The 27,267-nt window shown below is 35.2% G+C and overlaps 1 protein-coding gene across 2 annotated transcripts in view; it reads left to right on the top strand.

Moving 5' to 3' along the window:
- The window catches only part of MED13 (mediator complex subunit 13), a 90,603-nt gene extending 64,258 nt beyond the window's left edge, over nt 1–26,345 (top strand). The window contains exons 16-30 of one of the 2 annotated variants that reach the window (XM_070394687.1): nt 917–1,827; nt 3,316–3,477; nt 6,601–6,824; nt 8,644–8,833; nt 9,855–10,314; nt 11,981–12,200; nt 12,839–13,030; nt 13,242–13,465; nt 15,876–16,018; nt 16,739–16,897; nt 17,018–17,203; nt 19,035–19,174; nt 20,531–20,704; nt 21,598–21,698; nt 22,364–26,345. In XM_070394687.1, the coding sequence (XP_070250788.1) occupies nt 917–1,827; nt 3,316–3,477; nt 6,601–6,824; nt 8,644–8,833; nt 9,855–10,314; nt 11,981–12,200; nt 12,839–13,030; nt 13,242–13,465; nt 15,876–16,018; nt 16,739–16,897; nt 17,018–17,203; nt 19,035–19,174; nt 20,531–20,704; nt 21,598–21,698; nt 22,364–22,496 (3,619 nt within the window). In that variant the 3' untranslated portion in view covers nt 22,497–26,345. Of the gene's footprint in view, nt 1–916; nt 1,828–3,315; nt 3,478–6,600; nt 6,825–8,643; nt 8,834–9,854; nt 10,315–11,980; nt 12,201–12,838; nt 13,031–13,241; nt 13,466–15,875; nt 16,019–16,738; nt 16,898–17,017; nt 17,204–19,031; nt 19,175–20,530; nt 20,705–21,597; nt 21,699–22,363 lie in introns of both variants that reach the window. The other variant, XM_070394686.1, reaches the window with a different exon arrangement.
- The last annotated feature ends 922 nt before the right edge of the window (nt 26,346–27,267 follow it).

Genomic DNA, 27,267 nt, shown 5'->3' with positions numbered 1-27,267 from the left:
GGATAGGGTCGAAACTGGCTCTCTGACATCCCCTGAGGGGTCCCGGATTGTGAAAGGGTGCAGGCCAGGCTGGGGGACCCCACAGGTGCACAATCAGGGCTGGGGAGGGACATGGGAGCTTGGCCAGTTGGGGAGGGACCACGGGAAGGCTCCAGGGTGTGTCTAGCCCGTCTAGCTCAGTCCCAATCGGCTGGACCCCAGCAGCAAGCTAACCTACTGGTTGGAGCATCTGCCCCCTGGTGGTCAGTGCATGTCAAAGCAAGCAGTTGAGCGGCCTTAGCATATCATTAGCATATTACACTTTGATTGGTTGAACATACGACCGGACACTTAGCATATCAGGCTTTTATTATCTAGGATTAGCTGGACATGGATAAACTATTAGAAAACTTAGAACTGTTGTGCTTTGATTCTTTGTCTTCAAAGCTTTTTTTTTTTTCTATTTTGGTCTAAAATTTTAAACCATTCCCATGTGTACATTTGTTATATTTCACACAGTTTTCTAATTTAAAATCTGTGAAATTGAGTTATCTTATAATTGGTAGCATCTTAAAATTGCTGTGGTCTCTTTCCACAGACATCTCTAAGATTAGGATTTTATTTTATGTTTTTACATCTTAGAATTTATGAACTATGGATATTTGTAGTATAAGAAATATATAGGTGTCGATAAGTGTATACAGATTTTATTTATAATTTTGGAATTAGTTGGTTGGTCCTCAGCCCACAATAATCTCCTAGAGTGAATATATTAACCAGAAATGCATTTTAATTGTACTCGGAATTTTAGCACTAATTGTGCTTTCATAATTTTCACTGTTACTGAAAAACATTTGGAATATTTTCAGTTGCTTTTCACATTACTAATATGTTTTTTGTGTATATATTTGATTTTCTTTTACCCTGGTGATGCTAGTGACGGAAGTGCAATGGATCAAGAATATGGCCCTGCTTATACACCTCAAACTCATACTTCTTTTGGGATGCCTCCTAGCAGCGCACCTCCTAGCAACAGTGGAGCAGGAATTCTTCCTTCTCCATCTACCCCTAGGTTCCCAACTCCAAGGACTCCCAGGACTCCAAGAACTCCTCGTGGAGCTGGTGGACCTGCTAGCGCCCAAGGTTCAGTCAAATATGAAAATTCAGACTTGTATTCACCAGCTTCCACCCCATCCACATGCAGGCCCCTTAATTCTGTTGAACCTGCAACGGTTCCTTCCATCCCAGAGGCACACAGTCTTTATGTAAACCTCATTCTTTCAGAGTCAGTTATGAATTTGTTTAAAGACTGTAACTTTGATAGTTGCTGTATCTGTGTCTGCAACATGAATATCAAGGGTGCCGATGTTGGAGTTTACATTCCAGATCCAACACAGGAAGCACAGTATAGGTGTACCTGTGGCTTCAGTGCTGTTATGAACAGAAAATTTGGAAACAATTCAGGATTATTTCTTGAAGATGAACTAGATATCATAGGACGCAACACAGAATGTGGCAAAGAAGCAGAAAAACGTTTTGAAGCTCTCAGGACTACTGAACATGTTAATGGAGGACTAAAGGAATCTGAAAAATTGCCTGATGAGTTGATATTACTGTTACAAGATCAGTGCACTAATTTATTTTCACCCTTTGGAGCAGCAGACAAAGATCCTTTTCCTAAAATTGGTGTAGTTAGCAATTGGGTACGTGTTGAAGAGCGGGACTATTGCAATGATTGCTACCTTGCATTAGAACATGGGCGTCAGTTCATGGATAACATGTCAGGAGGAAAAGTTGATGAAGTGCTTGTGAAAAGTTCGTGCTTACACCCCTGGTCCAAAAGAAATGGTAAGTATGCTAATGGAATAATTTTTGTTTGTCTTCCTTTAGATGTATGACTTGGCTTTTCTTTCTTAAGAGAAAGTATTAAAGGCATTTCCCAGGTAGCCAACAGAGACACTTGAATTTGGACTTAAAAATCCTTTAAGAAGGAAATTTTCAAAGAGAGAATTTCCTAGCAGTTTAGTTTAATTTCAAAATAAAAGTAGGGTTATTGTAAATTTGGAATTATGTATTGTGTAGATGTATAAAAGGTACTTTGCACATGTTAATTAGCAGAAAGTTGCTAGATGTCTGCAGTATTCAACATGCTTTACTCATTAAATACTTATGAGCACCTAGTATGTTCTCAGCCTGTTCTTTTATAAAGTAGTGTTGGACAAACATATTTCCCAACCTTTTTGAGCCTGTAATTTAGTGAAGAATACAAAAATAGAAAAATAAGTAATTATATAATATAGTGACAAATGCTTTGAAGAAAAAGCAGGTAAAGGAGTGGAAAAAGACAAGTGTGTGACATTTATTATTTTTTTATCCTCAGCGGAGGATATGATTTTTTTATTGACTTTTAGTGAGAGAGGAAAAGAGAGAGAGAGAGAGAGAGAGAGATCGAAGTGAGAGAGAAACATCAACCCGTTGCCTCCTGTACACACCACAACTGGAGCTGGAACCCACAATCTAGGTATGTAGCTATGTGCCCTGACGGGAAATCGAACCCACACCTTTTGGTGTACAGGACAACACTCCCACCTGGACAGGGAAAGAGTGTGACGTTTTAGATGTTTGGATAAGAGAAGATATTGCTGAGGGACAACATTTGAACAAAGACTTACATGAAGTGGTAGGGGGTTAGCTCTGTGGCTAACCGAGGGGAATGTGTTTTAGGCAGTGAAAAAATCCTGAGTGAGTAGTATGCTTAAGAGTCACTGTTGCTGGGATGAATTGAGTGATGGGGAGACTTGTAGGAGATGAAGTTTAAGAGTTGGCCAATACCCTGGCTGGTGTTTCTCAGTGCTTAGAGCAGTGGTCGCCAACCGGTGGTCCGCCGACCACTGGTGGTCCGTGAGGTTTGAAAGGTTGGTGACTGCTGGCTTAGAGCATCAGCCTATGCACCCAAGGGTTATGAGCTTGACCCCCAGTAGGGGGCATGCAGGAGACAGCTGATTGATGATCCTCTCTCATCGTTGCTGATTCTATCTCTTCCTCTACCTCACTTTCTCTGAAATGAATAAAAACATTTTTTAAAAAAGCATGATGGGAAGTTATAGGACAGTTTTGAGTAGAGAAGTAACATGATTCTTTTTCTGTTTGCTATTGTGTTGTGGATGGGGAAGATGAGAGTTGTTAGAGTATAGAAATGCAACAGTTATTTTACATATTGATTTTGTACCCTGCACTTTACTTATTTCTAATGGTTTTTTGGTGGAGTCTTTAGAGTTTTCTATATATAAAATTATGTCAAGCAGAATTCTTACTTACTTTTTTAAATTGTTATAGATGTGAGTATGCAGTGCTCACAGGATATACTTCGAATGCTCCTATCTCTTCAGCCAGTTCTTCAGGATGCTATTCAGAAAAAAAGAACAGTAAGGCCTTGGGGGGTTCAAGGTCCTCTCACTTGGCAACAATTTCATAAAATGGCTGGCCGAGGCTCTTATGGTAAGTAGTTTATAGTATGTATATTGACTACTTTTATTTCAGTCCTCAGTTTCTATGCCCAATTTGAATAAGCACAGTTGTTTTTCTTAAATATTTTTGTGGCATATGCTTGACTTAAGGCAGTGTGGATCAATCTCAGCTTTCCTTACTTTGAACATTTACAGCATTCAGTGTACTGGTACATCAGAAAGAACAACTTCATTTAGATCTGTTTTTACATGAGAGTTACCAGTACAATTTTATGTGTAGAAAGAATCATACTGCCAAATTTTTTAAAAAGACTGAGCACCACTTTTGTTGTAAATCATTATTTTACAAAATTGAATGAAAAAAATGGAGTAAAAAGGAGCAAGTAATATTAGTGATAAAGGTTCTCAAGGTCTCATTAAAAAAAAGACAAATTTCCTAGTTGTGATAAGAGTAGCAAATGAATACTCCCAATATGGTATGTGCAGTGTAGATTTATGGTTAACTATAATAAAAAAGAACATTAAAAATCATTTTAATTGCCCTAGCTGGGTTGGCTCAGTGGATAGACCATTGGCCTGCGGACTGAAGGGTCTCGCGTTCGATTCCAGTCAAGGGCACATGACCTAGTTGCAGGCTCGATCCCCAGTAGGGGGCATGCAGGATGCAGCCAATCCAATTTCTCTCTCATCATTGATGTTCTATCTCTCTCTCCCTCTCCTTTCCTCTTTGAAATCAATAGAAATATATTTTAAATTTTTTTGTATGAATTATTGGTTGAAGGCTCTGAACGGTGGGATATAATTGGAGCTTTAAAAATATGTCTGGAATGATAGTTTTTAACATTGAAATCTCTGACTTTTGTGCATGGTTTTAGAATGCATTATGTTTATGCAGAAGTAGTAGATTTTCTCATATTTCCTTTTTGTCTTCTTTTATTAATAGCTAAATAATTTCAATCCCAGAAATAACTTTACATTCAGTGAGAAGTGAAGGTTAATTATATCTTTTTACATTCTTTTTTTTTTCCCCCTTATGTATTTTTATTGATTTCAGAGAGGAAAGGGTAGGGAGTGAGAGATAGAAACATCAGAGATGAGCCCAGCTGGTGTGTGGCTCAGTGGTTGAGCTTCAACCTATGAAATAGGAGGTCATGGTTCAGTTCCCAGTCAGGGCACATGCCCAGGTTGTGGACTCAATCCCCAGTGTAGGGTGTGCAGGAGGCAGCTGATCAGTGATTCTCTCTAGTCATTGATGTTTCTATCTCTCTCTCCCTCTCTGAAATCAATAGAAATATATTTTAAAAAACACCACCAAAATAGTAGACACACACATAACACAATACCCAGAGTTTTTACTGATCAGTACATACAGAGAGGTTTTTCTCTTTTTAATGGCTGCATGTATTCTGTTGTTCTTTCCATATGATATTATCTTACCAGTCTACTGTTAATGGACACACTAGAGGCCTGGTGCACAAAATTCATGCATGGGTATGGTCCTTAGGCCTGGCTGGCAATCAGGGCCTATTGGGGCCTTCCAGCTGCTGGCTGGGGCCTTCCTTCCCTGGTTGCCAGCCGGGGCCTTCCTTTGTTCCATGCCACACCCTGGTGGTCAGCACACATAGGGAGCGATTGAACTCCCAGTCTAACTCCTGAGGGGACATTTTGCATATTAGCTTTTTATATATATAGACTAGAGGCCCGATGCATGAAATTCGTGCAAGGGGCTAGCCCCCGCCGCCACCGTGGCCACCTCTGCCTCTGCCTCAGCCCATGCCGCCACAGCTTTGTCCGGAAGGTTGTCTGAAAGGACATCCGGTTTAATTAGCATATTACACTTTTATTATTATAGATAGATAGATGGTTCCCATCATTATTTTAAAAAAAAACATATTTTTTTAATTGATTTCAGAGAGGAAAGGAGAGGGAGAGAGAGTTAGAAACATCAATGATGAGACAGAATCATTGATCAGCTGCTTCCCGCATGTCCCACAATGGAGATCCAGACTGCAACCTGGGCATGTGCCCTTTCTGGGAATTAAACCACCACCTCCTGGTTCATAGGTTGACACTCAACCACTGAGCCATGCTGGCTGGGCAGTTTCCATAATTATTATTACAACTATTTTTCTAGAATTCAGCATGCCTGGCTTGTAAAGCATGTGTGTATATATTTTTTATAAATATTGCCAAATTACTTGTTATAATACCAGTTTAAACTCCTACCAGTAAAATGCCTGTTCCCCAAACCTTTACGAGCAGGGTGCTGAGTAAGTAGATGGGTGAAAATGGTTGTTTCATTATAGTTGAGAGGTAGAATAGTATAGATTGTGAGGGAAGATTTCCTGGTTTCTAATCCCACTTCTGCCAATCTTTGTATACTACTGGACAAGTTGCTTAACTTTTCTATTACTGGTGTTTCATCTCTAAAATGAGATTAATATTAGTATCAGCCTTGTATAGTTTTTCTGAGGGCCAAATGAGTTAATAAAAAGAAAGATCTTTAAGCAGTACCTAACACATAGTGTTATAATTGTTTGCTATTAATTATTTTAATTGCTTTGTCATGAGAATGAGCATCTTTTTATGTGCAAGAGGTATTTCTATTGCTGTGAACTTTGTTCATATCCTATACCCACTTTTCTATTAGGTTTTTGGTCATTTTTTTACAGAGTTATACTTCCCTTTTACGTGGTAAGGATAGTAACCCTTTTTTCTTATACATTGCAAATCATTCTTCCAACTTGTTGTTAATCATTTGGCTTTATTATTTTCTTTATACCAAAATTTAAAATTTATATAGTCAGATTAATCAGTTTTTAAATGGATAGGTTTTATGTTATGCTTAGAAAGGCTTTCCCTAGTCCAGATTTAAAAATAAAACTCTCCTCCCGTGTTTTCTTTTATACTTCTAAGTTTTTTTATTCAGATCAATTTTTTTTTTACATTTAAATGAAGGTATAAGTCATATGTTCTTTTTAAAGACCATTTTAGCAAATTCTTAACTGTGGAAAAGCCTTAGTCACTGGCTTTACGTATTTTTGTCTTTAATAAAATATTTTTACTACTAATAATGACTTAGTACTGTTGACATTTCAATAAAAAAGACATACTGCTTTTAAATGATTTCTTCAAATATATTTTTCTTATTTAGGAACTGATGAATCTCCAGAACCACTGCCAATCCCCACGTTTTTGTTGAGTTATGATTATGATTTTCTGGTGCTTTCTCCATTTGCTCTCCCTTACTGGGAGAGACTTATGCTGGAACCCTATGGATCTCAAAGAGATATAGCCTATGTTGTACTATGTCCAGAAAATGAAGCTTTGTTAAATGGAGCCAAAAGTTTTTTTAGGGATCTTACTGCAATATATGAGGTAGGTGTTTAAAATAATATGGCATTTTAAAACTGCCTTATTATTTGTATTTTTAAACATAAATTATACTGGGCAGTTCAGTTGATTGGGACAGAATAGCAATGATGTCAAGTTCTTTGATGTCATTTACCTCTCATACTAGCCAGTTACATTCTTACAGGATTTAACCCACACCCTTAATTAGATGTGTGCGCCATGGATCATGGTGGAAATTGCCTTACTGGGGGGAAAAGTTGAGAGTATATATGGTTTCACTTAAGAGAATATGTTTTGCCCTAGCCAGCTCAGTGGATAAAGCATCAGCCCACGGACTGAAGGGTCCCAGTTTTGATTCCGGTCAAGGGCACATACCTCAATTGCAGGCTTTATCCCTAGCCCTGGTCGGGGCATGTGCAGGAGGGAACCAGTCAATGTGTCTCTCTCTCACATTGATGGGTTCTCTCTCTGTGTCTCTCTCCTTCCCTTCTACTCTCTAAAAATCAACAAAACAAAGAGAGAGAGTATATTTTCTAAAGCAAAGGGCAGCATTGTCAAATAGCCAAGGAAAATTACATTTACAAAAATTCTAGTCCTGATTCTCTAGGACCTCAGGGACTAATACTAGGCCTCACTTTCCTCATACATAAAATAAAGCTATGCTAGATCTTTGTAAGATCTATTTCATTTCTGAAATTCTTGGCTAATTTTTTTAAGTTATAATTCTCATGTTATGTCTATCACTGAATGCAGTGATTGCAAATTTAAAATGCTGTGGGACATAAAGTCTTAATTCATTACACCTTCCTTTTCCCAAAAATGCTTGGAAATCCAGTTTTTAAAATTGCTTTTACAATTGTTAGTTTGTGCTGGCTTAACTCCATATAAATGTTCCACTTAATTACAAGGTATGTAGTGTATTTTGTAGAAATAAGTATTTCCCAAAGAGTGTTGTATAGAACACTAATGCTGCAAAATCTTCCCAGAGAAAAGTTCCATAGTTAAATAGGCTTGAGGAGACATTGTGTTTTATATTACCATATAGAGATTCACTATTCATATTAGATTTTTTGAGCTGTTGAAAGTCTTAATAGTAAAGAAATCCTATCTAGATTTTCTTTTAAAGAAAATATATATTTGTATTGATTTCAGAGAGGAAGGGAGAGCGAGAGAGATAGAAACATCAATGATGAGAGAGAATCATTGATCAGCTGCCTTCTGCACGCCCCCTACTGGGGATCAAGCCCACAAACCAGGCATGTGCCCTTGACCAGTATCGTAACCAGGACCCTTCAGTTTGCAGGCCGTCGCTCTATCCACTGAGCAAAACCAGTGAGGGCTAAATTTTCTTAATCAAGTATGGCAAACTTATTTGATAGTAGGCTTCTTGCAACAGACATCAATAGCCCACAGAATTGGAGGGAGAGCTGGCAAATTCATAGTGTAGCTGTATACTAATTTTTATTTTGCTTTTGCTTAAGGATATGTGTATTTATATAGATGAATTGGGATAGATTCACAGCTTAAAATGACTACATTTTTATGCTCACTTATTTCTGTATTCCTCAAGTTTTCATTATTCAAGTCATACAGCTCTAGTGCCATTATTATTATCTAGTTGTTTTATTTCATCGGAAATGTTCTAATTTTAAAAGAAGCTTAATGGATTTTTACTGTACAAAAGAGAAAGATCTGTGGCACCATTTTACCCTTGATATTCTTATCCCAAATGTTAAGTATAAGTGATAGTTTATTTTAAATATCTGAAATGCTTTATTTTACAATATGTACTTAAATACTATGATAATTTCACTAATTCTGCTTTCTGTATGTACATTTGTAGTCCTGTCGATTAGGTCAACATAGACCTATTTCTCGACTGTTGACAGATGGGATCATGAGAGTTGGATCTACTGCTTCAAAGAAACTGTCAGAAAAGTTGGTAGCAGAATGGTTTTCTCAGACAGCTGATGGTAACAATGAAGCATTTTCTAAACTCAAGCTTTATGCACAAGTCTGCAGATATGACCTAGGTATTGAATTTGCATTTATTATATAAAGCCAGTGTTAGAATGTATGGTCCAGTCCTCCAGCTGTTTTTGTAAATAAAATTTTATTAGAACACAACCATGCTCATTTATTTACATATTGCCTATGCCTGCTTTTGTGCTACAAGATCAGACCTGAGTAGTTTTGACAGAGACTGTGACCCGTAAAGCCTAAAATAATTACCATCTGACCCTTTATAGAAAAAGTTTACTGATCCCTGTACTAGGGATCCCATCAGGTAGAAGGAAATTGTGGGTTAAAAGCAATTTTTTGTTGCTTCTGTAGGATCTGATGAATTTGTTTTTACTTAAGTTTATTAAGACTTTTTAACATTAAGATTCTTGATTTGTTAATGGTTTAGAGAGCAAATAACTTGTAGTTTCCTCTACAACACACACAAAAAAACAGTCCTTAGTTGGAACTAAGAAAATGATAGCTGTATAAGACGCTTATTTTAACATTCCTGAATTACATATTTAAGACTTGCTTTTTTAACACTCTTAATTAAATATCAATGGACTTACTTTAGACTTAATCCAAAGATTAAATAGATTTAACCAAAATATTGAATCTCATTAGACATTCCTATAATTTGAACCTCATGATAACATTTCTCCTTTTTATATCTAGTTAGCTCCTAGTGTAGTCAATATTTATTTAATTTGTGATTTAGGAACCCTTTGAATGGCTTAATAAAATTTGCTAGGTACTGTTATTTATATTTAATTAATTATGCCTAGGAAATAGGATTTTATTATACTTTCATGAAATCCATTTATTTTGTATGAAAATGCTGGTTTATCCTTTTCAAATCCATTTAAAATTTGTTTCTTCAGTTTGTAGGAAAATAGAAAGCTATATATGCTACATTCTTAGCAAGCAACTTAGGGAGGGTAATTACCAAAAAAGCATCAATTAGATATTATTATTCACATAGTTGAATAAATAAAGAACCAATCAGTGAAATAAAGAATTAAATACCCTGCCTGTTTTTATTATCTTTAGGTCCTTATCTTGCTTCCCAGCCATTGGACAGCTCTCTACTTTCCCAGCCAAATTTAGTTGCCCCTACAAGTCAATCTTTGATTACTCCACCTCAGATGACAAATACTGGAAATGCTAATACTCCATCTGCCACCCTAGCATCTGCAGCGAGCAGCACTATGACAGTGACTTCAGGTGTTACCATGTCTTCTTCAGTTGCCACAGCTAATTCAACTTTGACCACAACTTCAACTTCATCTTCATCATCCTCCAACTTGAATAGTGGAGTATCAAATAAACTACCTTCGTTTCCACCCTTTGGCAGTTTGAACAGTAGTGCTGCAGGATCCATGTCTACCCAGGCGAGTACAGTTCAGAATGGCCAGCTAGGAGGGCAACAGTCATCAGCTCTACAAACAGCTGGGATTTCTGGAGAGTCACCTTCTCTTCCCACTCAGCCACATCCTGATGTATCTGAAAGGTACTTTTAAATATACTAATTTTGCAGAAATATAAATATTTGATGCATCTTTTTGTCTGAATAACACAGTCATTATGAATAAACAAAGTTTTTTGGTCTTATCAGTGGAATTTTAGTTTTTAAAGTGTTCAATATTTTACTTATAAAATTATAATGAAGACTCTTCATAACATCTTTTAAGAAAATATATATTTGCCCTAACCAGTTTGGCTCAGTGGATAGAGTGTCGGCCTGCGGACTCAAGGGTATGTACCTTGGTTGCGGGCACATCCCCAGTAGGGGGTAAAAAATCAACAAAATATATATTATATATATATATATATATATATATATATATATATATATATATATATTTCAGAGAGGAAGGGAGAGGGAGAGAGAGATGGAAACATCAGTGATGAGAGAGAATCATTGATTAGTTGCCTCCTGCATGCCCCCTACTAGGGATAGAGCATGTGTCCTGACCAGAAATCTAACTGTGGCCTCCTGGTTCATGGGTCAACACTCAACCACTGAGCCACACCGCCGGGCTAAAATTTTTTTTTTTAATATATTTTATTGATTTTTTACAGAGAGAAAGGGAGAGGGATAGAGAGTTAGAAACATTAATTAGAGGAACATCAATTCAGCTGCCTCCTGTACACTCCTCTAATGGGGATGTGCCCGCAACCAAGGTGCATGCCCTTGACTGGAATCGAACCTGGGACTCTTCAGTCCACAGGCCGATGCTCTATCCGCTGAGCCAAACCAGCTAGGGCGCTTGAGTTGTTTTTGACAACAACGATAATGACAGCTCTCTTCATTCCTTTTCTGAAGAAGGTATTGAGTGAGTTTCCCTTCTGATTTTTCGGTTAGATTAGCCTGAGCTTAATTACATCTTTCAGCTACCCAGGTGCAGTTTTGCCCAAAGCTATACTCATTTATGTGAGTAAAAACAAACTATTAATTATCCAGATTGACCCATTTATCTTGAACCTCTCCATATATTTGGAGTTTTAAAAAAATATCACCATCAAAGAATGAACCTTATTCACTTTTGAAGTTATGAAGTAAGAAATGACTGTCTATAGCTAAAAATGTAGTTGGACATTGACTAAGTTTGGAAACCTGATTTCTTTCTAGTTTAGCTCTGCTTCTAGCCAGCTTTGAGATCTTGGGCCACTCATTTAGCTTATCTTTGTCTGTTTTATCACCTAAGCAGTAAGCTCTCTAGTATTTTTGATAGTTTGTGGCACGGGTGGTGAACCTTTTTTCTTCCAAGAGCCATTTGGATATTTATAACATCATTTGTGGGCCATACAAAATTATCAACTTAAAAATTAGCCTGCTAACCCAGCCAGTTTGGTTCAGTGGTTGAGTGTCGACCTATGAACCAGACCAAATGATTTCCCAGGACTTTCATGGCCCGTGGGCTGGGCGTTCCCCACCCCTTCTCTATGGATTTAAAGAATTCCTTTCTAAAGCAAGATCTCAACACAAGGATCTTCATACACCATGAAATTTTACATATGGTGTTTATAGTTCTCTTTGAAGAAAAAGAGATGTCCTTCAATTTTAGAGAGGTTCTCTGAAAAGGGGATGAGGTATTAAGAACCTGCTTTTAATGCTTCCCCAAGAAAGGAATAATACAACTTCTTTCCTGTCTTATTTCTACCTTGAATTTTAGCACGATGGATCGGGATAAAGTGGGTATCCCCACAGATGGTGACTCACATGCAATCACTTATCCACCTGCAATTGTCGTTTATATAATTGATCCTTTTACATATGAAAATAAAGATGAGAGCACTAATTCTTCTAATGTATGGACTTTGGGGCTACTTCGATGCTTTCTGGAAATGGTCCAGACTCTTCCTCCTCATATTAAGAGTACTGTCTCTGTACAGGTAAGAATGATAAATATTGGAGATAAAATTTATATAAAACCGTTGGATGTTGATAGAAGTTTCAAAGATACTAGTCTGTGTCTAAATTGATTTTGTATAGCCAGGTTCTGTTATGTAGATTTTATTTTAAGTGACATTATACTAGAAATCGTAGAGAGTTTATAAAAGAGAGACTTTGCAATTATGTCAATAATAATGAAAAATAAAAGGAACCACAGTAATAATGGAAAATAAAGATTGCATGAAGTACATTGAATATTTCTCTTGTGTTACTTTTATAAACCAGTTTTTAAGTTCATAAACTTAAGTATGGATCTAAATAAAACAGGTTGCAAGTAAAAGTAGAAAGAATTTAACCATATTAAGTTATTTGCAGAGATTTTGTATTATGTATAGACTACAACAGGACCAGTCAATGGCAATATCAAAACTGATATATAGAAATTTTTAAAGATTTTTACATAGCCCATTGGTAAAGTTGACTATTAAATTCCTAAAAAATTACTTAGTTTATCATTTTATTTTGATTTGTTTAAATTTTCTAGTAAAAGTTTTAGAATTTCAAACCTACAGCTCTTTTTATTCTCTTGTGGCTTGTTCGAAGTTTAACATTTGTAATATTTGCCTATAATTCCTAGATTGTTCCTTGTCAGTACCTGTTGCAACCTGTGAAGCATGAAGATAGACAAATCTATACCCAGCATTTAAAATCCCTGGCTTTTTCGGCCTTTACCCAGTGCCGGAGACCCCTTCCAACATCAACCAATGTGAAAACATTGACTGGGTTTGGTCCAGGTTTAGCCATGGAGACTGCTCTTAAAAGTCCTGATGTAAGTATGCTTTCTATGACCAGAGTTATTAAAAACTATACATTTTATGATTTTATGCAAAACCAAGTGCAGTTCTCTGTTTAGCTCTCATTTTCCAATTATCTTATAATTGGGAAAAGATAATATATCACATTTTCAATAAAAATCTTTTTAATAAAAGATTTTTCTATGATTGTATAGTAACATAGTACCTTAATTTTTTGTTTTACAGAGACCAGAGTGTATTCGACTTTATACACCTCCTTTTATTCTGGCTCCAGTGAAGGATAAACAGACAGAGCTAGGAGAAACATTTGGAGAAGCTGGACAGAAATATAATGTTCTTTTCGTGGGTTACTGTTTATCACATGATCAGAGATGGATTCTTGCTTCTTGCACAGATCTATATGGAGAACTTTTAGAAACATGTATCATTAACATCGATGTTCCAAATAGGTACTTACATTTCTTTAAATGTATCATTATATCATCCCATTTTTAAAATTCATACACACACATTTACATTTTATATTTAATGAATAGAAAACTGTTTTGCGGGTCATGTACATTAAAATATTAACTCTTGCCCTGCCGGTGGCTCAGTTGATTGAGTGTCATCCCATACACCAAGAGGTAACCAGTTAGATTCCCGGTCAGGACATATGCCCTGGTTGCAGGCTTGATCCCCAGTTAGGAGGCTTGCAGGAGGCAGCCAATTGATGTTTCTCTCTCATTGATATCTCTGTTTTTTTTTCTCTCTCTCCCTTCTTCTCTCTCTGAAAATCAATTAAAAAAATTTTTTTTTTTAATTACATCTTGTCCTGGCTGGGGTAGATCAGTTTGTTAGAGCATCAGTTGATTTGATCCCCAGTCAGGGCACATACAAGAAGCAACCAATGAATGCATAAATAAGTGGAACAACAACTTGATGTTTCTCTCTAAAAAACAAATAAATAAAAATCAATAAATAAAATATTAAGTCTTGGGATTGTAGGTTCTTACCTTTACGTAGTGTATATATACATTGTATAATTAAGAGAATTAAAAATAAATTTGATTAATCTGTTACACAGACAAAATTCTTTTTTTTTAATATATTTTTTATTGATTTCAGAGAGTAAGGGAAAGGGAAAGAGAGACAGGAACATCAGTGATGAGAGAGAACCATCGATCGGCTGCCTCCTGCACACCCCACACGGGGGATCAAGCCCACAACCCAATCATGTGCCTTTGACTGGAATCAAACCCGGGACCCTTCAGTCCGCAGGCCGGTCCTCTATCCACTGAGCCAAACCGGCTAGGGCAAGCTTCCTAAATTCTTTGTAATAAAGCTTGAAATAATGATTTTAACCTGAAAAAATTTTGAGGCATAGAACTAGAAAGCCCTCTGCAATTTTAAAAACAAACTAGTGAACCCTAGAAATTTATTTTTTTCATGTACCATCTAAGATATAATCCCTACATTGAGTTAACTTTTAACTTTCTTTACTAAAATTGTGGACTGAAATTTTTACCATTTAAATGTTACAGTTTCTTCTGAAAATGGAGGCTTTCTTTTTAGAATTCTTCTTGGTAGTAATTAAATATGGCCATTTATTTATGAAGTCTGTAACTAATAGGTCACAACAGGTGAGCCTCATGTTGAATTATCACTTAATAGATATTTCAACATGTTTCAAAGCTAGGGAACACTGCCTGGGAGTTCTTGAAAAGCAAATCCTTGCAATAATTTTAATTTTTAAAGATTTGGTTTTATCCTTTATTTTCTCTATTGTATAAAGATTCTGTTCCTTTAAGTTCAGAAATTGGTTATGTACAGAAATATTTAATGATTCTTAGTTTATAGGAGTGCTGAAAAAGTAGAATTTTATATTATTGGTTACAAAGATTTATTGATTATTTTATAAACCATACAGCAGTACTTTATACATTTCCTTCACATAATTTTGATTTTTTAAAATGGGATAGTTATACTAATTAAATGAGCTTTGGAACGAGTATTCTTTCCTGTGGAGGATAAGCATAGAATAGAGGAAGAATAATATCACCTTTCCAATACAATGATAGTGTTGCCATTTTACTGAAAGTAGAAGTTAGAGAAAGGTTAAGAAAGAGGTGCAACTCTAGAGTCGTAGACACCTGGGTTCAAATCCCAACTCTGCCACTTAACAACTATGTGATCTGGAGCCAGCCAAGCTACAGCTTGCTTCTCTGGGAGGATAAGTTTATGTGTTATACAGTTGTTAGGATGAAAATGAGGTATTACAAGTAAATTGGGTGTAATTTTTGGTACATAGTAAGCACTCAATAAATGGTAGCTACTGTTGCTCATGTTACCTATTTGCCTAAAAGAGGACATGCATGCAGAAACTCAACAACATTGTTTGGTTTGAGAAGTGTAGTGTTTTTTTTATATCCTTCAACCTAAAGTGTAGAGCAAAGATTGACAAACTATAACTTGTGGGCCAAATCTGGCCATGTTCATTTAAGTATTACCTATGGCTGCTTTCATGCTGCAGCATCAGAGTTGAATTGTTATAACACAATTTTGATGGCCTACAAAACTTAAAATACTGGCTCTTTAAAGAAAAATTTTGCCAATCTCTGGTGTAGAGCAGTGTTTCTGATTAATTTTGATGCTTATGGATAACTTTGAATTCAGAGTTGTATATACTTTAATGTGTGATAAAAAACCACAAACTAGCATGTCACCCCTATAATTTTATATATGTTCTTGCTTAGGACTTGTATAAAAGTTTCAAGCATTAAGGAACCAGTTTTTTGGGTTTTTTTACAAATTTGAGCTCTTGAAATGTCATAAGAATTTTAGGCACATTTATGACTGTCTCTTTATTTTACACAATAGGGCTCGTAGGAAAAAAGGATCTGCTAGAAGATTTGGTCTACAGAAACTTTGGGAATGGTGCTTAGGACTTGTACAAATGAGTTCATTACCATGGAGAGTTGTAATTGGCCGTCTAGGAAGGATTGGTCATGGAGAATTGAAAGGTAAAATTGTGCTTTTATTTTTTAGTACTTAGATTTCTGTTTTATGTTAATTCATACACTGTTCAGACCACATAAAGGTATACTATGTACTTGATAAAATGCATACCTTATAAAAACGTTTTTTGTTACTGATTTTTTGTTTTTAAAGAGGAACCACAGATGTCTAAGCCACAAATGGCTTAAGTCCAGATATAAAAGTATATTTTACAATATTACAACTTTAATATCAGTGTCATTACTACTATTTTTATTTTTCCTTTTTTTATTATTCAACTTATCTTCTGTTCAGCAGATTCTAATTGATATTGATGTACATTAAAGCTAAGGTGATAAAGAATGTTGAGTAATATCACCAATAAGACAGTTTTGGCTTGATGATAACACTTATTTTAAAACCTTTGTTTGTCCTAGCGGGTTTGGCTCAGTGAATAGAGTGTTGGCCTGCGGATTGAAGGATTCTGGGTTCAATTCCTGCCAAGGGCATATGCCCAGATTGTGGGCTCTATCCCCAGTAGGGGACGAGCAGGATGCAGCTGATCAATGATTCTCTCTCATCCTTGATGTTTCTTTCTCTCTCTCCCTCTCCCTTCCTCTCTGAAATCAATTAAAAAACATATATTTTTTTAAAAATAGATAAAGCCATATGTTTTAACTTTGGATCTGTAGGGTGTTAATAACAGTGTTACTTTAGATTATTATTTTTATTGTTGATACCCACAGATTGGAGCTGTTTGCTGAGTCGTCGAAATTTGCAGTCTCTAAGTAAAAGACTCAAAGACATGTGTAGAATGTGTTGTATATCTGCTGCCGACTCTCCCAGCATTCTCAGTGCTTGCTTGGTAGCAATGGAACCCCAAGGCTCTTTTGTTATTATGCCAGGTTAGCTACTTTAGTTTATATCAGAATTAATTCTTCATGCACTTAAGTTTCTAAATATTATGTAAAATTGATTCTTCATTTATTAAGAGAAAAAATACCTTTCATTTATTTCCTTTCCAGATTCTGTGTCAACTGGTTCTGTATTTGGAAGAAGCACCACTCTAAATATGCAGACGTCTCAGCTAAATACCCCACAGGATACATCATGTACTCATATACTTGTATTCCCTACTTCTGCTTCTGTGCAAGTAGCTTCAGCTACTTATACCACTGAAAATTTGGACTTAGCTTTCAATCCTAACAATGGTAGGAGAATTAATCTTTAAAGGTTTTGCAAATATAAAAAGTCTTAATGATTGTTGCTGATTGTAGGCTGATTAATGTTCCCAACACATATCCATATTTTACGAATGTCCCTGAAACCTGTGAATGTGCCCCTGTATGGCAAAACAATAGCAACAACAACAAAAAGGCTGCAGATGTGATTAAATCAAGGGTCTTGAGATGGAGAGATCCTGTGTTAGGTGGGTCCGAAATGCAATCACATGTATCCTTATAAAATGGAAGTTTGATTATCCACAAAAGAGGGGAAGGCCAAGTGATGGAAAGAGAGGGAAGCAAAGTCACAGAAAACCAATGCTACACTGCTGACTTTCAAGATGGAGGAAGGAGCCATGAGCCAGTGAATACAGTTCTAGGTGCTGGAAAAGACAAAGAAACAGATCACCCTCTGGATCCTCTAGAAACAGCAGAGGCCTGCTGCTTCCTTGATTTTGGCCTAATGACCAACACTTTGATTTCAGCCCAATAAAACTGAATTTGAACTTCTGGACCCCAAACTGTTAGAGAATAAATGTGTGATGTTTTAAACAAGTTTGTAATAATTTGTTAAAGCAGCAACAGGAAACTAATATAACCATTCTTCCACCTTATTGATATCAGAACTGGTGCTATGAATTATCTCATAAATATTTACATATTTTAAAAGACAACATCGGTCATAAAATGTTTGTAGTTTTTTGCCTGTGCTGTTGAGTTATCTATATATACACTTTGCAGCTCATATTTTATTCTTTTCTATCTTGATTTGCCAAAATAATATAGTAATTTATATGAATTGTAAGAGTAGGGATCTAACTTTTCTCAATGAGTTTATAGATTGCATTTGAGTAGAAGAAAAAAATAAATGATATTCTACTGTTGCTCTGAGTTACCCTAGAAAATGGCACATTTTTAAAGTCACAGTATGGGTATTCATTATTCTATTTGTGTGTGTGTGTTATACAATAATTTGAATGTTTTACTTAATAGTAAAGAATAAGTGTATCAATCATGAGTAGTGTCATTTTAAGTACATTTTCATTTTCAGCATACTGTGTTTGCTCTGTAAGTTTCCTATTGCTGCTGTAACAAATTACCACATGCTTAGTGGCTTAAAATGACACACACTTACATTACAGTTTTGGAAGTCAGAAGCCCTACTGGGCTCAAGTCAAAGAGTCTGCAGGGTTGGTTTTTTCTGGAGTCTCTAAGAGACAGTCTGTTTCCTTGCCTTTGCCAGCTTTAGAGACCACTTGCATCTCTTGCTCATGGCCTTTATTTCCAGCTTCAACATCAGCAGTATAATATCAGCACATCTCCTTCATTGACTAACCCTAGTGCCTCCCTGTTATTAGGGCCCCAGTGATTACAAGGACCACCTAAATAAGCAAGATTTATCTCCCCCTTTCAAGATCCTTAGCTTGGTCATATCTGTGAAATGTTTTAAAAAGTATATTTTTATTGGTTTCAGAGAGTGGGAGAGAGAAATAGAAACATCAGTGATGAGAAAAAAATCATTGATCAGCTGCCTCCTGCACACCTCTTACTGGGGATCGAGCCTGAAACCCAGACATATGCCCTGACGGGGAATCAAACTATGACCTCCTGATTCATGGGTTGAAGCTCAACCACTGAGTCACACCAATGGGGCTGCATAATTATTTTTTATGTATAATTATTTATATGGCTCTCAGCACAATAATTGACACACAGAAGGCACTCAGTAGATGTTGGTTAAATTAATTTTAACTCTCTCCTATAGATACCATGAGATGAAAAATGGAGTACTTAATATTTTTTCTTTCTCTTATAGCAGATGGAATGGGTTTCTTTGATTTGTTAGACACAGCAGATGATCTTGACCCTGATATCATTAATATTATTCCTGCCTCTCCAACGGGGTCTCCTGTACATTCTCCAGGATCTCATTACCCCCATGGAGTTGATGTTGGCAAGGTAAACCCTATTATAAAAGTTCAGTTTATCTAAATGTCATTTATTAGCTTAGTAATGAATTGATTCATGAAATAGAGTCCTGTTTTTCTCTTGTTTAAATTAGCAAATAGTGAAATTAACAGTACATTCATGCATTTCTGCTCTTTGAATTATACATTATTAAGGCAGAGGGGGTCTCTGCAGCTCTGCTTTTCCTGACTTCATATTTTCTAGACTACTTTGCATTAATCCTTCTTTTATATTTTTCCTGCCACTTCACCATAGCTTCTACTCAGGTCTAGGACTGGATTATCTGAGAATCAGTATATAGTTCTAAGAGCTGCTCTTCATATCAGGGCTGTAACAAACAACATAATAGAAATACTAATTTTCTCATAAGAACAGAAAAAACACTGACTACATTGCCTCCCAAACTGTTTATTTTTAGCAGACTATTTTTTCTTTCTGTTTGAACTGAAAACTAATTGGGCCTCATTTGAGTAACATCTTTAAGTGAAATTATATGTAGTGGTGGTTTGACTATTTTAGTATGTATATGTTTAGAACCTGCCTTTTAAAAATAAAGATCTTCGTCCAGTCTTCTTACCTTGCATTCTTACCTGCTTTCTTTAACTGAAAAGAAATGAGATTATTAAAAAAATATATATGAGATAAAGCACCAATAATCTCACCACTTTAATAAGACCATTTTTACTTTTAGCAAATTAGCTTCCAGATGTATTTATATTGTAGCTTTTAAGAAGTATATCAGCTTTTTAATATTGCATTGTTGTTTTAGCATAATTTGTTATATCATTCCCAAAATATTGGATATTGAAGTTATTTTTTTCTGTTATAGGCAATGTTGCAATGAACATCTTTATGCATATCACTTTTTTTTTTTTTACCTATTGCCTTAAAATGAATACCAAGAAATACATTGACTAATCCAAAGGCTATGAACATCACTTAGTAGCTATCTCCTCATGTTGTCATAATGTTTTTCAAAACATTATTAATTGTATTTTATAGGTAGTGCTAGATGAACAAGCTAAATTTTAATCACCTTTTGGATGGGGTTTGGTGGTCAGGAATTAGTTGAAGGAGTTTTAGGAAATAATGCAGAAATTTCATTGATCATTTTGTATTTTTCAACCCAAACTCTGAACATATTTTCTTATGCAACTGTTAAGACTCATTCTTTTAATGGTATTACTAATTATGATACTCTTACTAATAAGTACTAGAAATTTTAAAAAATATCCTTCAGCATTTTAAAAAATTGAAGTGATTGATTTTCATAAGCCATTCTGTATTTATATCTAATGCCTAGATATATCAAATGAACTAACACACTTTTAATTTTGTCTTTTTAAGGGTCTGGGTACTGATCGGCTACTTTCAACAGAGTCTCATGATGAAGTAACTAATATTCTTCAGCAACCATTGGCCCTTGGTTACTTTGTATCAACTGCCAAAGCGGGTCCCTTACCTGACTGGTTCTGGTCAGCATGTCCTCAAGCACAATATCAGTGTCCCCTTTTTCTTAAGGTATTGCCATTTCTATGCTAGTTCCTAAATAATGCTAATTGTTGGTTTACATTCTAAGAAATATAAAAGTGGCTTTTTGAACCTTGTAGTTTTTGTCTAAGGTCTTACATGCATTGCCACATTTGACTTTACACAAGATCACCAAAAGAGTTATCTCATTATGAAATAATTCTAATTTTTAAATTCATATTAAGTTTGAACTTTTTTTTAAGTTTGAACTTTTAATCTTAAACTTCTGGATGCTTGCTCATATTATTATTGTATTATGATTATTTTTAAATAATTCTTTATTGTTGCACTCGTATTATTTTTAACAGCACATCTGAAGTATAGAGCTAGGGAGAAAACTTATATTACCAGAATTTGGTTTTCAAGATGAAATAAATCCGTTGGATTTTTCAAATATCTCCTTGTTCTTGCCTTGACTGTTCCAAATCTATCTTCCTATAGTTTTAAAATAAAGAAGTTATTTTAACTAAGGAAAAAAAGATTTATAACTTTGTAAGTAAAATATTTGCATATGCTTGACTCCTGTTAACTTCTTTCAGTGCTACATCTAGGTATATCTATATAGGCTTAAGTTCTATGTAAACTAGATACAGACTGTACTGAGGTTTATCAGTTTAGTGCTTCCTTAAACATTTACTTTACACATCTAGTCAGGTTACACTTAGAAAATAATTGGAAATCCTTTTTTTTTTTTTAAGATTATCATGTCTAAAAAACAATAAAGCCGAAGAAAAGGAAGTAAGGTTTGATATAAATTACTACTGTAATGAATTAAACAAAAAGAAGCATTTTTATATTCCTTATGTAGGTCTAAAATGTATCTCATCAAGGCAGACACCTTGGTTTTTTCCTTTGGCTGATACCCTGTTACTTGTTATTTTTAGGCCTCTTTGCACCTCCATGTGCCTTCAGTGCAATCTGACGAGCTGCTTCACAGTAAAGACTCCCACCCACTTGACTCAAATCAGACTTCAGATGTCCTCAGGTACAGCTCTTTTTTACCATTAGGTGTTCTCTCCAGTATTGATCCTTATATATTTTTCTTGGTCTTGAGATAAATCAGTGATGGTGAACCTTTTGAGCTGGGCGTGTCAGCATTTTGAAAAACCCTAACTTAACTCTGGTGCCATGTCACATACAGAAATATTTTGATATTTGCAACCATAGTAAAACAAAGACTTATATTTTTGATATTTATTTTATATATTTAAATACCATTTAACAAAGAAAAATAAACCAAAAAAATGAGTTCGTGTGTCACCTCTGACACACGTGTCATAGGTTCGCCATCACTGAGATAAATGATACCATTCAGAATGAGTGTTTTTTCTTGTTAATACATGTGATCTACTTTAGAGTAAATTTTATGAAGTACTCTAATCTCCCCAAGGACTCACTATTCCATAACTTCCACGACCCCCCACTGGAGAACAAGCCCAAAACCTGGGCATATGCCATAACCAGGAATCGAACCACGACTTCCTGGTTCATAGGTCAACACTCAACCACAAAGCCACACTGGCTGGGCCCTTCCATCTTTTTTTTTTTTTTTTAAGTTACTTTGAATCTTAAGATGCCATAATTGGAAACTGCTCCCAAAATCTACAGTATAAATAAATACACGACTTAAATAGTTTCTTTGCTTTTCAGGTTTGTTTTGGAACAGTACAATGCACTCTCCTGGCTAACCTGTGACCCTGCAATCCAGGACAGACGCTCATGTCTCCCAATTCATTTTGTGGTGCTGAATCAGTTATATAACTTTATCATGAATATGCTGTGATCTTCATTTGATGGAACTGTGCAAGAAAATAACAAGGAAAAGACATTTGCTGCAAGATTAAGTTACAGTTATCTTCTCACTGAAAGTCATTTATGATAGGGTCTAATTCTTATTACTTCAACAAATATTGTTTTGACTTGGGGGAGGGGCTATAACCCTGCTATTTTTCATTGACTATATTGAACTCTTTAGGGTGATGACTGATCATACAAAACGTATTGTAACATTTTCGTAGCAAAATTAACCTTTTTTTTCCAGTCACAGTATTTGTGAAAAGTAATGAGCCATAGTACCCAGTCATGTTAAATGAATAATAAAAGCATGGAGAGGAAACAAGGAACAATGAATTTCAACATATGGTTTCAGAACATCAAGATGTTCTTGTATTGGAGTATAGTATCTAGTATTCAAAATGCCTGCATCTCTTATTTATTGTAAGTTTTTAAATGTATAAATTGTCTTATATTTCTTAACCTCTTTTATAAAAATTTTCCTAGAAGGTTTATACTGCCTTCTTGCTTTAAAGCAATTGGTCTAAAATATATGTAATCGTCTTAATTAAAAAGTTGCAGTAGGGTTGCTTTTAGAGTATTATTTTTTTGTAAGGGGTGGGTGGGACAGTAAATTTGTATTGTCTTGATGTACAGTTTAATGGGAATAGAGGGGGAATAATGTCCATACCATTGTGTGTGGAGGATTTACAGCTAAGCTGTAGTTGCAGAGTACATGTACAGTAATGAAGTTCACTGTGTTTATAAATTGAAAAGGTACCAGGTCTTACAGCATTTTATATGTCACACCTTTACAGAATAACATGATGGCAATATACAAGTGATATTGTTAAGTGGTTTAACTTAGAATAAAATGATAAATCTTCAGTTATATTTTGTACTATGGTTTAGGGCTATGACTAATATTTCAGGCCATTTCCAGTGGGGAAAAAAAACTTAGTTTTACAAGAAAAACATTTGCTACTGAATGCTTAAACTAATTTTGGTGTTTCATGTTACATGCTTAAATCTTTTTCAGTTTTAACAGTGGCACATCTAGGCATGGGAATATTATTAATTATGAAAATTATCTTCAGGATCTGCTATAAGGTTGAAATTTAGCCCAGCTCTAGGCATTTTACAAATTATTTTAAGAGCAGTCACTGTTGATTGTTTGACTTTTTTTTTTTTTTTTAAATTAAAGATTGGGAATGTGTGTGAGAGTATGCATATGTATGGGTGTGTGTGTGCAATCAAACTGTGGTGTAAATAGATTCTCAGTGAATTCTGGTATTCAGACTCTATTTCACTAGTTAAAAACCATTTTCTAAACTTAACCTGTTTGTTTCCCCTTTGCCTTTTATTTATTTAATTTTCTTGGTTTGGAGATGACAGTCCCAAACACCAGAGTCTGTACTTTTCTATAACACAGTTCAGATTAAGGCAGGACATATGTCAAGGAGGTTCTCACCTCCCTAAAGAAGGGACTTGAATTTTAGGGACTTTAATTCACCCCTTCCTTCGATACAGCTTTCCCCCCTTCTTGTTTGCACATGCCAAGATAATTGCTTCTATGCAGGCTTTACCCCCTTGAAAAATCCTTTCTACAGTGCTGCTCACAAGAGAGTCCAAGTTAGCCTCCTACCTGTGCTGCTGACTTGAATTCACAGTCGCCAAGTCTACCTATCTTTCTTGGAAACAGTCTAGCAAAATTCCGGATTTATAAGTTCACTAATTCTCTACAAGGACAAAATCAATTGTATTTACAAAGCAGTAATTCAGTATGTTTTATTTTATTTTATTTTTTACTGAAACGTTTTGTAAATTCTATATGCTTAGCTTAAATATCACTTTCTTATGAACAATATAACTTCTTCAAATTGTGTATATTAAAATATTAACAAGTCTTTTTTTCTATAAAGAAAACACAATTAGTGACAAAGATTTATCAATCATTTTTTCAAAATTATGCAATCCCAATGGATATCCCAGCATATTTTGAAATTAAAATTTAAAGATCACATCTCTGCATTCATTTTTAAATTATGCTCACACACTAAGGATTATGTTGCATGTTTATTCTATACTTTAAAAAAACTTGTCTGAGATTTGAAGGAAAAGATGCTTATTTGGAATTTCTATAAAAAGAGTATCCTTTTTTATATACTTAGCACAATAGTAACTTTTAAAAATAGAAGCTATATTCTCAGTTGTTTAAAATTACTAGCCTTTAGTAACCACATCTCAGTTTGAAAATAGATTTTTTAAAAATTATTCCCTGACAGTTTCTTTTATATGGAGCCATAAGGAATGAACCCAGTATACAATTCCTTTTTATTTGGGAATCAGGGAGTAGTTCCTAAATATTCAGGATTTACTGATAAGATGTGTTTTTCTTCCTTTCATATATGAGTTCACACTCAAATAGAAAATTATTAAATAGCCATTAGAAAAGGTCAGAGACTTATTTCGGGAAAAAAAAAAAAGCCTTTTATGCAGGATGATGGATCTAACTTACTAATGTACTGCCACAGACAAGTGTAGGCTGTTTTGTTTTGTTTAAATAGGTAAGCAAAATAATACGTTTATACCAGTTGATCAGCAACACCTTGACTTCCTTGTTACAGTGCTAATATCTGTTTTTTTGTGCTGTTATCCATTATAAAGCAGGGTGGAATTTCAGTATTTTGGCATTTCAAAAGATTACTTACATAATGTCTGCTTCCAGCCAGTGAGAAACATCTAGCCATACCTTTCTTATGCAAGCCATTCAGTTATCAGGACTGTGAATTAACACTGTATGAATAAATTTCTGTACACCTTATTGTTTGGCCAGAAGGCCACCAAGTGTACTTATATGTAATCCTTAAATTTTAAAGTAGTTGTAATTTTTAATCTTTCTAAACTTTTCTTAAACCACTAAAATTAAGCTCTTACTACTTAGTCAACTATCCTCAGCTGTATTCCTACTCAATTGTCAGTATGGCACAGATTACTGTATTAAAATATTCTCCTTTTGTCTTCATATTTACCTTCTGAGGTAACTTTTTTAACTTAATGTGTTACTACAAAGATTTGCAGATCTTTAATCAAGCACTATGTTAATACTGTAATATCAAAATACTATGTTGCATTATTTAAAATGTTCAAATTGAATACATTAAAAGGAAGTTTTTAAATGCTGTTGCATCATATAATTTGCCTCTCATCCACTATAGCATTGCATATCAGTCTGTTAATACATTTAATGTGCATGAGTGATGTTTTAGTCTGGGTTTCCTCTTAAGATTTTAGTTTGTCTAAATTAAAGAAAAATGTTTTTGACATACATTTTTTGCCCCATCCCCCAAATCAGCTGGAAATCTTAACCTTTTGGGATTTTCTTGGTGTTTTATGGGCCCAGAACTGTGGTTTAAATTTATATATATGTTTTCTTTTTTGTGGAGTATGAATTAAAAAACTGGATTTGGGACCTAAAATACTCCTCAGGTTGATGTGTTCATAAAGTTTTAAAATAGATTTAGTTTTCAAAGTAAACTGGATTTGTGGACCTTAGAGTTACTGAATTTAAACTACAAATTGTAACATCATTACTGGACATGTGTCGGCATCAACTCAAAATAACTTGGTCACTTTATGAAGGGACGTTTTAAAGTTGTTTAGCAGTGACACTTAATATGGTCCAATTGCTTTTTTTTTTTTTCAAGTGACAAAAAAAGAATAAGGAACAAACACTATTGCTGCCAAATGCCATAACACTGAGTTGTATAAATTGTGATTGAGGAAATGAAAAGATTTATACTTTTAAAAAACACACAAAAAAAACTTCAAATGGAATAAATTATTCATGAAGCCTTCATTGTGGTGTCTCATTCTGTTGAAAATATCTTTAAAGTTTGTGTGAAAATCAGGAGCAGTATTACTTTTTTTTTGGTCATTTATAAATGGAAAGGAGCAACCTAAAAACTGATTAATGGACTTTTAACTTCTCCATCTTAAGTATTTTATTTTTTTGTTAATCCTCACCCAAGGGTATTTTTTTCTATTACTTTTTAGAGAGGGTGGATGGGAAGGAGAGAGGAGGGAGAGAGAGAGGAACATAGATTAGTGGCCTCCTGTATGGACCTGGGAGGGAACCCGAAACCCAGGTATGTGCCCCTTGATGGGGAATTGAACCCGCAACCCTTTGGTGCAAGGGCTGACCTTCTAACCACTGGACCACACTGGCCAGGGCTGAAGTATTTTATTTTTAGAAAATATTTTAATCATATATCAATGTTAAATATAGAGGAAAATTATATATACATGTGCATACTAATTCCTTTTAGACTAATTAGTTTAATAATCAGTTTTCCAGTTGAAAGAAGTTACCTTTGAATATTTAAAGCATAGCTCTGTCCTATTTTTTTTAAATCACAAATGTTTTTGAAGCAAGAGTGTTGTTCAGATATGAACAATCCATTAAAAATAGCTCTGTCCTTTTTTGTTGTTGTTCTCTGTCCATTTTGTCTAAGCAGCTATCCTATATAATAAGAGAGTAATATGCAAATTGACCAAATGGTGGAATGACCAGAACACCCGCGGCCCCTTGCTCCGGCCGGCCCGCTCCCAATGGCCACCATCAGGGGCAGGCCGGCTGAACCCCACTAGTGTGCAAATTTGTGCACCAGGCCTCTAGTCCTCTTACATAATAAAAGCCTGATATGCAAATTGACCAAATGACCAGTGGAACGACCAGTTGCTATGACACACACTGACCATCGGGGCAGATGCTCAATGCA

Source organism: Myotis yumanensis, unplaced genomic scaffold (assembly GCF_028538775.1).
Source record: "Myotis yumanensis isolate MYYU_CA2020_CCGP unplaced genomic scaffold, mMyoYum1.0.hap1 SCAF_16, whole genome shotgun sequence".
In the NCBI taxonomy this organism is placed as follows: domain Eukaryota; kingdom Metazoa; phylum Chordata; class Mammalia; order Chiroptera; family Vespertilionidae; genus Myotis; species Myotis yumanensis.
The sequence above is the reverse complement of the archived record's forward strand: the minus strand, read 5'-3'. Positions and strand labels throughout refer to the sequence as shown.